This window comes from Acanthochromis polyacanthus, chromosome 13, assembly GCF_021347895.1.
Source record: "Acanthochromis polyacanthus isolate Apoly-LR-REF ecotype Palm Island chromosome 13, KAUST_Apoly_ChrSc, whole genome shotgun sequence".
Lineage (NCBI taxonomy): Eukaryota > Metazoa > Chordata > Actinopteri > Pomacentridae > Acanthochromis > Acanthochromis polyacanthus.
The window spans coordinates 4933777-4944119 of NC_067125.1; the positions used below are offsets into that span (position 1 = coordinate 4933777).

Genomic DNA, 10343 nt, shown 5'->3' on the forward strand with positions numbered 1-10343 from the left:
ACATTTTTGGAGGAAAAACACATCTGAGTTCTGGGAAAAACTGACACTAAAATACCTTTAAAAAAGTTGTAAAATTAACAAGTCACATAGTGAAAAATCTGTTTCAAAAACCCATAACATCCCATTTATTGGAATTTCTGGACAGGCGTTCACCGTCGATACCTACAAGGGGTCCTCTCTTTGCGCATGCCCGACAGATGTTGCTGCCGTAACCAGACAGCAGCACGGAGGAGCAACACACCGGGGATGGTCTCTTCATTTTTTAATCGAAACCAACGTTGTATCTCCACAAAATGAAGCTTCCGTACTCCTAGATTCGTGAGGAGTAAGTATCATCCGGCTCCATTTGACCTCGCTTCGGCGGGTTCCGTCAGTGAGAAGCTAAAGTTTGCTAACCAGCTGGCCTGCTCACCATCAGCACAAAGAAGCTCCTTATTTATTGTGGTGCTTCACTCGAGATAACCTCTCTGAAACGGCGTCATTTCATCTGTTTTGGTGCCCGTTAAAGAAGCCGGGTGGCTCTGCGGGGCGGCTCGGTTTCTGGAACAGTCCGGCTCCGTTTATTAATTCGATCCTGACGTTAGCTAGCTGTTTGGGACTACAGCAGATTAAGGCTGGATTGCTAGACAGATGGCTAACGTTACCTAGCTACAGGCTGTCTGTCTGAAAGTTCACCTTCCCCGCTGTAAGACGCTTTTTTTAAATATGTGTGTTCAGAGATCTGGGAGCGATGTCAGAGCTCCACAAAGTTAGCGTGGCCTGTGTTTGAAAGGCCACATTATTGAGTGTGATTTAACGAGGATCTCTGCTTCCTTTCTCCTTCAAACTGTCACTCCTGCGTCCTGCTGAATTTATGTTCACATAAACACTGATCTAGGAACCTGCAGGAAATCCAGCCGTGAAGATTGAACCTCTGTAAAGTCAGACTCAACTGTTTGAACAGTGGAAGTGAACAAGTGATGAATCACAGACTGTCTGCGAATGAATGATGAATCTGCAATTACTGAATCACTGAAACATCCCTGCAGCGTCCCTTCAGCAGAGGAAATGAAATGATTCAGTGTGTAAATAGGAAAGTCTGAGGATAGATATTACACAGTGTATCTGAGCCAGGGATGAGGTAAACTCTTATATCAGTGATTTTTACAAATTCATGGTGGCCTTATCAGACTCAGCTTTTGCTGTCATTCTAACCGTGTGACGTGATAAGAACAGTTTCACAGGTCTGGGTTCATAGTTTGAGATTTAAAAATATAGATATGTATGTATACTACTGTCAAAAGTTTGGGGTAACTCGGACAATTTCAGACTTTTATCCATGTACTAACATAACTGCACAAGGGTTTTCTAGTCATCAACGACCTTTTCAACACCATTAGCTAACATAGACATAAAGCTAAGGTAAGCATGGAATTTGACATGAAACTGAGATGAACATAAAACTAAGGTAAACGATAAATAAAACCTATGTAAAATATTGCACAATGTCCAGGAGCAGCAGCAGCTTTAAGACGATCAGTGCAGCGATGAAGAGAAGCACCGACATCTGTGAGCTCCAACAGTTATTGTGTGAAAGTCACACTTTTGATATCGTCTCATGAGGAAATTCTCCATCACATGTTTTAACAATAAATATTGCCCTTTTCTAAAATTATGCCGCAAATCAAATCACAGCGTCTTTTAGAAAAATTGCAGTCAGATGTTTTCTTAAAGCATCAGCCTTAAGGAGATGGAAATCTACAGTAGGGCTAAAACAAATGATTATGGCCGTTGTCCATTGATCTGCGGCTATTTTGTTGACTGTTTCTTCTGTTTACAATCTGTTTGCCTCACTGTCAGACTGAACCATTTGGGTAAAATCTCTAAATGTGATTTAATATGCTTTTATAAAGCCAAGCTTCAGTTCATATTTACTACTTTTAAAGCATTTGTTGCAGCATTTCCACATGACACGGCATCAAAAGCTGAATTGTCACACGAGAAGACGTCGTGAATTTGTCAAATTATTGCCATGACAGTTTAAGCCCTGGGTCAGATGGAGCCTTTGAGATTTGCTAACTGCTTTATTTCAAATTTCACTTTGAAGACTAATAACTGTTCAGCCATAACTCACTGCATGGAGCAGACTGGAGGGATTTTCCTGTTGGCTAACGTTAAGCTGGTGGTTTCTATGGGACTATAAACGGAGTCACAGAAAGACTGAATTTTATCATGAAAATCACAAAGAAGTCGTATTTAATGTCGATTATTCATGCTTGATTCCTAAATTCCCTGCTAAAGGGATCCAGGACAGTGGGTTAGTAACATCTCCAACCGAATCACAACTGTTTAAAGCAAAAACACGAAACCGTCCCCAGTTACAGCCTCTTAGGTTGTGATGACTTGTGTTACAGTTGACTGAATGTCTGAGCTTTGAGTGAAATAAGGATTGCAACAGGAACTTGTCACTATTTCAACACATTTTGGTGATTGTATGATTGAGGAGAAATGACGCGAAACATTTGTTTTACATGTGAAAATGGTGTCAGCTGGCTAACGGTGACTCTGTTTTCTAATTCCAAGTCTGACCAATAAATACATTTTCTTATGGCTTGCTCACACTATTTTGCAGATTCGTCGCTGATTTTCAGACGTCGATTCATCGCTTGTTCACTGCCACTGATGAAATCCATCCGTAAATTTGAAGGTTTTGCTCATATTAATAAGCAGGAATTGGACAAACCTTTTGGCTTTTCTGTATTAAATGCATCGGGATTCTAGCCCAGTTTTTCCGTTTTGATTTGGGCGTAAGTTTTCTGACCTTATAAACATGCTCAGTTGAAGAAATTGAGCTTTTTGTGCTCTGCTGTTGGCTCAGTCTCTTGAGTTTGGAGAAGATGGCTGGTTGGCTTCCAGCTCGCCATCATGCTGCGAGTATGTGCCGCTTTGTTCAAGGACAAAAAAAAACAAGCTTTTTCCATCTCGGCTGCAGTGTGTACACAGCCAGCTTTTACACAACCATGATGTCACTTTATTACAAGCTGCCATTTGCAAAAGGTCAAAGTGAACTGGATGTGAAAATCGGCGACAGCAGAAGTCATTTCACACCACTGTAAGTGTCTGTCAGCGGCTGACTTGCACCTGCTCTGTTTGTCTCCAGTATGGTGAGGACTGGAGAAGGCGTCCCATGCTGCATTAGTGGAACAGTGACATGCTGGCCTGTCTGCCGGCATCAGGTGACCCAACCATCAGACGACTTCTTTCCCGTACGCAGATGAACACTGGACTTCAGAAATGTGAGTGCTCTCCTCCAACATGCTGCGGTTCTATTTCCTTTGAGTTAATATATTAATGAGCATTAGGCATCAGCCTGTGTGTTGATCACGCAGTTTAATGCACACTTTGAGGTTTCCAGGATCATTAACCGTCATGTGCGAAGATTTACGTGCCTCCAAAGTGTTACTGTGCAACATGAGGTCATTATTAGACCATAGAAACCCTGCTGTGGAGAAACGTGATGATGCTTCTTTGTAAAGAGTAAACTACAGGAAAAAAGACATAACTATTAAAATTTACAGATAGAGTCAAATTCCATACCGCACAAATCATGTTCAAAGCTAAAAATAATGTTTTACCCCAAAATTTACGAGGGCTGGACCCGAATATCCGAATATTCGTTTGTCCGACGTGACCGGGTGGAAAGAATATGCAGCGTTACTGTCTTCCCTCCGCCTTCGGCCCACATCGGCTCATCTCGTCCTGTGACCACATAAACATATACACATATGTCGATGTGATCACGCCCTCCTCCCCCAAGACAAAAATAGGAATATTCGGAGCTTGTCTCTTCCCTTCGCCTTCGGCTCATCCCGTCATGTTCGGCTCATCTCAGCTCCTCCATTCGTGTTTCTTACCTCCACCTGAATGTCCGGGTTGCTGCCGACTCTGACGTCACGCTTCACTTCGTTGCATAAACACAAGACAAGATGCTGAAGACCTCCACTCTTTGGGAATTCTTCAGTTTAACTGAAGACAAAACGAGGGCAAAATTTGGACCCGGGAGACCAGACGAACAGATCCGAATATTCGGGCCGTCTCCGCCACAAGCCCCGCCCCCCGTCGGACTTTACAGGGCAGAACGAATATTCGGATATTCGTCTTTAATGGGACCCAAATATTCAGAGGCCAGAAACCAGTATTCGGGCCAGCCCTAATAATTTGTTTTATTTATTTATGCATATTGTTAGTTGGGTCTTTTCTTTCGTTGTGTTTTGCTGTTGTTAGGTCCTTTTGTGTGAATGTAAACGGACATATTGGTGTATATTTATTCTAAATCATGCACACTATTATTATTATTATTATTGTTTCTAAATGGTAGTATTTTGAAGAAGCAGAATTTTGGTGGGATTAGACCAGCTTTGACTTCTTCCTGCTCCTTTTTGAGCCACTTACTCGTTTTCTTTTTATGTTGAAATGTTCAAAAACAAACAAAAAAAGTCCAAATCAAATGCCAGCTTCTTGCTTCGCTAATGCTCATTATTAATCACACCGTGCATTTGTTGCTGAACATTGAAGGAGGGGATGTGAGGTTTTGTTGCCATGTTTGCTGCAATGACTGCAGGATTTGTGAGGAGTCTGAAGCAGATGGAGCTCCTGCTGAAGGACACACAGTCACACAGTGTAGCGTTACAGCACATCTCAGTGAAGTAGCTGTGAGTTAATGTGAAATCCCAGTCAGTGCTGGTTGTCTGACGCTCTCTATCTTGCAGGGGAAACTACACAGAAGATGAGATCTGCCAGCTGTCCAACCCCAGCAGAGTTGGATGCCTATGCTAAGAAAGTTGCCAACAATCCTTTGACCATCCAGATCTTCCCCAACAGTGTCAAAGTACCTCAGAGGAAGCACATTCGCCGCACAGTCAACGGGCTTGACACCTCGTCGTCCAGCCAGCGCCACAGTCCTTACCCGTCTCAGGTCAGCGCCAGTGGAGGCCTGCTGGCCGTCCTCCGTGCGCCTGCCAAAGGCGTCATCAAACAGTCAGACGGTAGCCGCGCTCGACAGCTGCACAAGGCAGTCATGAACTCTCACAGCGGGCCGTACGCCACTCAAAGCACTTTAAACCTTCCTCAGCCTGCTCCTCACCTGCAGGGTCCACCTCAGCCTGCAGCCCAGAAGCAGGGAATGGTTCACCCACAGGCGCTAAAGCAGCAGAGTATAACTCACCCAATGGCTTTACAGCAGCCTCATCCACAGGCTCTACAACAAAGAAACATGGCTCACCCACAAGCTCTGCAGCGGCAGCAGAGCCTGACACAGGTTCAGACCTCGCAGCAGCAGAGATTGGCTCATCCACAAGGAGTCCAGAGGCAGCAGAGTCTGCCACACAGCCAGGCTCTGCAACAGCAGCAGCAGCAGCAGCAGCAGCAGCAGCAGCAGCAGCAGGGTCAGTCCTGCCCATCAGTCGTACCACAGCAGCATCTTTCTCATCTGCAGACACTAAAGCATCAGACGGCTCCTCCACAAGCTTTACTCACACAACAAGGAGTGACTCAGGATCTGCGCCACCTGCCTGACGGAGCTCAGCTTCCGAGCCTGCAGCACACCCAGGGGCTGGTCAGCTCCCAGAACCTCCCCCAGCCCGGAGCTGCAGGACCTCCTAACATGCCCAACAGCCTCCAGCAGCCCCCTCCTGGACCGTACGGGCCCCGGAAGCTCCCTGACGCAGACGCCCCACCAAATGTAACTGTATCTACCTCCACCATCCCACTGTCCATGGCAGCCAGCCTGCATCAGAACCGGCCGGGTGACCTGAGCAGCATCGTGCACCAAATCAACCAGCTGTGCCAGGCTCGGGCCGGCATGGGCTCCACCTCAGTCTGTGAGGGCCAGATCGCTAACCCCAGCCCCATCAGCCGCAACCTGCTGATCAGCGCCAGCTCCAGGGTGTCCTCTCACCACCCGGCTCTGGGCAACGTGCCCAGCTGCCTCATGGTGGGACCCCCAGACAAAGCTACAGCTCAGACTCCCACTGCTGCTCTCCATTCACAGCCCAGTGTCACTGCTACTAACAGCATCCCTGCCTTTCACACAGACCCTGAGAAGGTCCAACTGCAGCAGCAGCAGCAGCTTCAGCACCATTTGCATCAGCAGAAACAGCAGCAGCAACATCTGCAGCAACTACAGCAGCAGCAGCGGTCCTGGGCGCAGCATCAACTGGCCCACATGCAGCAGCCTCCTGAGGGGGCTCATCCCTGCAAGAACCCAAGGATGGAGCCTCCAGCTGAGTGCTCTTTCCCCTCACGAAACCTCAGTTATCCCCACAAGCTGCCAAACACGGCACAGGGCTTTCCTCTGAAACATCCTGCAGAAAAACCACGGCCTTCGTCCCCTGTTAACTGCCCAGTAGGATCTATGCCTTACATTAATGGCCGCTACATGCAGGCGCCATGGAGCAGCATCCCAACCACAGCAGGGAACAATGGATCTGGCCCTCAGGACCTGTCGGTGGTTTTCCAGGGAGGGCAGGCTGCTGCCTCCACAGACCGCATCCCGGGGGCCAAGTACCGGCCAGGGAAAGAGGCTCCAGCTGGGCAGACTAAGCTGATGCCCAACGTGGACTTCTTAGGAGGGGACTTCCAGATGCCCAGCTTCCAGGAGCAGAACATGGATGTGATGGAGAAGATGCACAGGTCAGCCATGGGCCAAGTTCAGGAGCCCAGCAACAGCGGAGGCGTCCACACTTATCACCCATGCTACCATTAAAGTTCGCTCTCATCCCCACGTGGCGTGTTCTGCTACTGTCAACACGCGTGTTTAGTTCTTTAAGATCTTGCAAGTGATCAATTAGATGTTATTGCTTCAGAGCTCAGTTTGGAGGCCCACCAGGTTGTGATGTTTCAAAGTATTCCTCAGGTCTTAAGCCATGTCGTACCTTTGTTGCAGATGAAGGGTTTTTGAGATTGTTGTCCGCTCTTTTCGTCACTGGCATGGATGTGCTGCTCCTTGTTCGTGTATATGTGGTGTTCTGAAATGTTGGTTTGCAGCTGAGAGCGTGCTTGCCTTACGATCGTCACAGTGCTTTTCATGGGTTGACATGGAACAACTTCTATCAGCATTTGTGGCCTTACAACTGCCCAAAGGCAAGATTTCGGATGTCCTTGTGTAATGTTTTTGTTTGCAATTATTTATCCTTTTCACAGCTTTGTGATCCATTTGAATAAGAAGGTTACATGTATATGCAATTAATACGACTGTTGATAACGTTTTAGCCCCAGGAGCTCTTTCCCGTAGTTTGAGACGTGCGCTTGTTCCATCAGGAATACAAACATGGGTTCTGGACCGTCGGGGGGTCCGGTAGGTGTGGAGTTGGTCAGAAACAGCGATCACTGTGGAGCATTGGGTTTGGGGTTAGAAATGAGACGAAGCCAGCACTAGCAAAAACAGAAACACTCTCCATTTCTGAGATTCACATAGTTTTTAAGTGCCCTCTTGTGCTTTTTGAGTAGTTATTTTATGATGTTTTTTCTTTTTATGTTGTATTACTGTAGATCGTCCTACTTGAATACTTTGTAGAAACTCACTTTGAAATGTCATGCTTGGCAGAAGCCCTTATTTGTCTATAGCTAATGTGAAAACAGAATAGCACCCCATTATTATTATTATTATTATTATTACTAAAATGGTGTGTGTGCGTGTGTGTCGGTATGTGAAAGCAAATTGATCACTTGCAAGCATGCAAGTACTTCAAATAATGCAAGCAGGGAAGATGCTGCGTTTCCTCCTTGGACGCGTTTTATCACCACTTTACTACTGTAATGCAGCTGATGTGGTGTGGACGCTGTTCTGTGTGGCTTGTGTTGGGATGTTCATCTACTAATCACCGGCGTGTCGCCCCCCCGTGTCGTGTTTCCGCTACCTATAAAGAAGCAGGTCAGTGTGTTTTGCTCGATGTGAAGATGAAGCTCCAGACCCGTGTCCTCCTCCTCCTCCTCCTCCTCCTCCTCCTGTCCTGGTTGATGTTGTCTGGGCACACGTTGCTCTTCTATCCTAAAGCCTTCTGGAAAAAGCCTTAAATGCCACAGTAGTTCTATTCTACCACTTTCTTTGCCAGGATCCCGACTAAAGTATGGCTTCATTGTGAGTGTTCTTTTTTTCTTTTCCCTGAGCTGTTGTTTGTTTGAAACCTACTGTCAGATCATTGGGCAGTGTGAAGATGTACAGGCAGCAGACTGGATGAGATTGCCTTAAATGGAATTATTAAGGTAACAATGCTACACCATGCCTGTTGGTAAATCACCATCCTACTGTCTCAAATGGATTTAAGATGATTTTCAGAGTAAGATATAGTATTTAGCAGAAGTAATAGGTATTTAGAACAGGGCTGTAGCAGTTCTATTAAGGTATTTAAACTGTGTTTTCGTTGTTCTACTTAATAAATAACCTGATCTAGTTTCTTAATTTATTTTTTTTGGACCACTGCATCCTGAAGCCATAGGTGTTTTCACATTAGGTGCCATAGGCGACGCAGACGGTGTAACCTGAGAGTCTGTGCTCAAAGGCAAATAGGAGGTTTGCATCCGTGCTTTAACCGGAAAGTCTTTCACAGCAGCGAGCTTTTTCCCCTCTGAGGCGTTGTCGGAACGCGGTGCTGGTCAAAAGGGAGGAAGAATCACAAGACGAGACGAAGAAAGACGGCTGAGATGCAAACCGTAGCTTTTCTGGAGTTCGGTCTTCATACTTGATGGCAGTTTGTGTTTTTCCTGGCTCTCATTTTTGATGTGCCTGCCCCTTGAAGCTGCTATTGAATTTAATCTTAACACACACTAGTATGATTTGTGTGTATGCGTGTATGACTAGTAATGATGTATGGGCTGTATCGGTTCAATATTTATTTGATGGGCGCAGGGTGAAGCTGGCCACCAGTCAGATGCTGGTAAACGTGGCTGTTTGTTGTAGCAGCCGTGTTTGGAGATTATGTGATAACTGACCAGTATTCAAAGTGATTCAGTCTGAAGACCTTCTGAGCATTAGATGTCCTGAGTGCAAACACTAAATGATCAGAGCTGTCCTGTTCACGCTGAACTGCCTCGTTACAGCCCGACACAGTCAGGTTCTACAGTTTCATATGAAGTGCCTCCACTGGGCTTAGTATGGAGAAATGTGTGAGTGGATGCTTGTGTGTGTGTGTGTGTGTGTGTGTGTGTTTGTTAAGCTTGGGTACTTGCACACAGGTGTGCACGCTGACAAAGGTGCACGAAGTTAATCTCTGATGGGGGACCAAGCTACTTAGTGTAACTACTGATACTGTGTCATGGACTGAAGTCCTGAAGTGTGCCACGACTCTTAGACACTGTTGGGATGTGTGAACTGTTTGCTGCTGACTCACTGACCAAAGTGACCAAGCGTCCCTCTCCGACCACCCAGCTAGAAGCCTCGGAAAGCTTGTTTTGGAAACTTGTAATAAGCAACAACAACTGATGACGTAAAGGAGAGCTGCTGCCCTCATTTGGAAGGTTGAAGAAACTCTTGTGAAGTAAAGTGTAAAGATGTGAACCGAGCATAAAACAAATCTAGATTGAGAGGTTCCTGTCTGCACGTTACACCCCAGTTTTCTCCTCCAACCAAGATCCTGATGTGGTTCTAAACAAAAGCTTTGTGTTTTTAGTGCCGGCATCCCGTGGAACACAGTGTAAAATCTGATCTAGTTAAGCACATTGTAGCTCGTCATGCTGACTCAGATGGCAATACTTAGCGGGGCACAGGTATGCAACAGCTCTCTCTAGATTTCTTTATTCTCTGATTACTGTGACGTCTCTGATCACCAGAGACGGTCGTGTTGTGAACGGTGGTGGAGGGGGGCTTACTTCTTCTACTTTGTCAAAATGTGATATTCCAGTTTTGCCTAACCTTCAGGAATAAAATGTCTTGCACAAACATTCCCCCTAACCAAAATAAAGTTTGCAAACACAAAGCTTTTCCAGTGCCTGTCTTTGTTGTGTGGATATTAATGCAGATACAGGTGTATGTTACAGTTCGGTTGGGTCAGAACCACCTCTGGACGAACGCAGTGGGGGTGGAACTGAGCTCAGACATTTCTGGTGTAACTTGGTAGGGAGCAGCTGGCTCCACAGCAGCTCATCAAACCGTCTCTAGACACCAGTTAAACCTGCTGATAAAGTACACTGATCAGCCACTGCAGTAAAACCACTGACAGGTGGAGTGAATAGCATTGATCGTATTGGTTCTATGTGGTGTTCTGCTGGAAAACCTTGGATTTTGGCATTAATGTTAATGAGACTTGGACACCGAAATAAACCCAGAACAAAAACCTTCCTTTGTGCAAATAGAAATCACAAACATCAGT

The 10343-nt window shown here is 46.0% G+C and overlaps 1 protein-coding gene across 1 annotated transcript; it reads left to right on the top strand.

The window, feature by feature from the left end:
• Positions 1–189: 189 nt before the first annotated feature.
• Positions 190–9950, top strand: LOC110969228 (protein FAM222B-like). The gene is made up of 3 exons (XM_022219276.2): positions 190–325; positions 3140–3275; positions 4749–9950. Exons 2-3 carry the CDS (start codon positions 3191–3193, stop codon positions 6740–6742), a joined length of 2079 nt encoding a protein of 692 aa, XP_022074968.2. The 5' UTR covers positions 190–325; positions 3140–3190; the 3' UTR covers positions 6743–9950.
• The last annotated feature ends 393 nt before the right edge of the window (positions 9951–10343 follow it).

What these genes read in the sequence shown, in the direction of transcription:
- LOC110969228 (XM_022219276.2), top strand. Translation starts at nt 3,191, where the DNA reads ATGCTGGCCTGTCTGCCGGCATCAGGTGACCCAACCATCAGACGACTT. An exon ending in GAACACTGGACTTCAGAAAT is followed by an intron (nt 3,276 to 4,748) that starts GTGAGTGCTCTC and finishes TCTATCTTGCAG; the next exon opens with GGGAAACTACACAGAAGATG.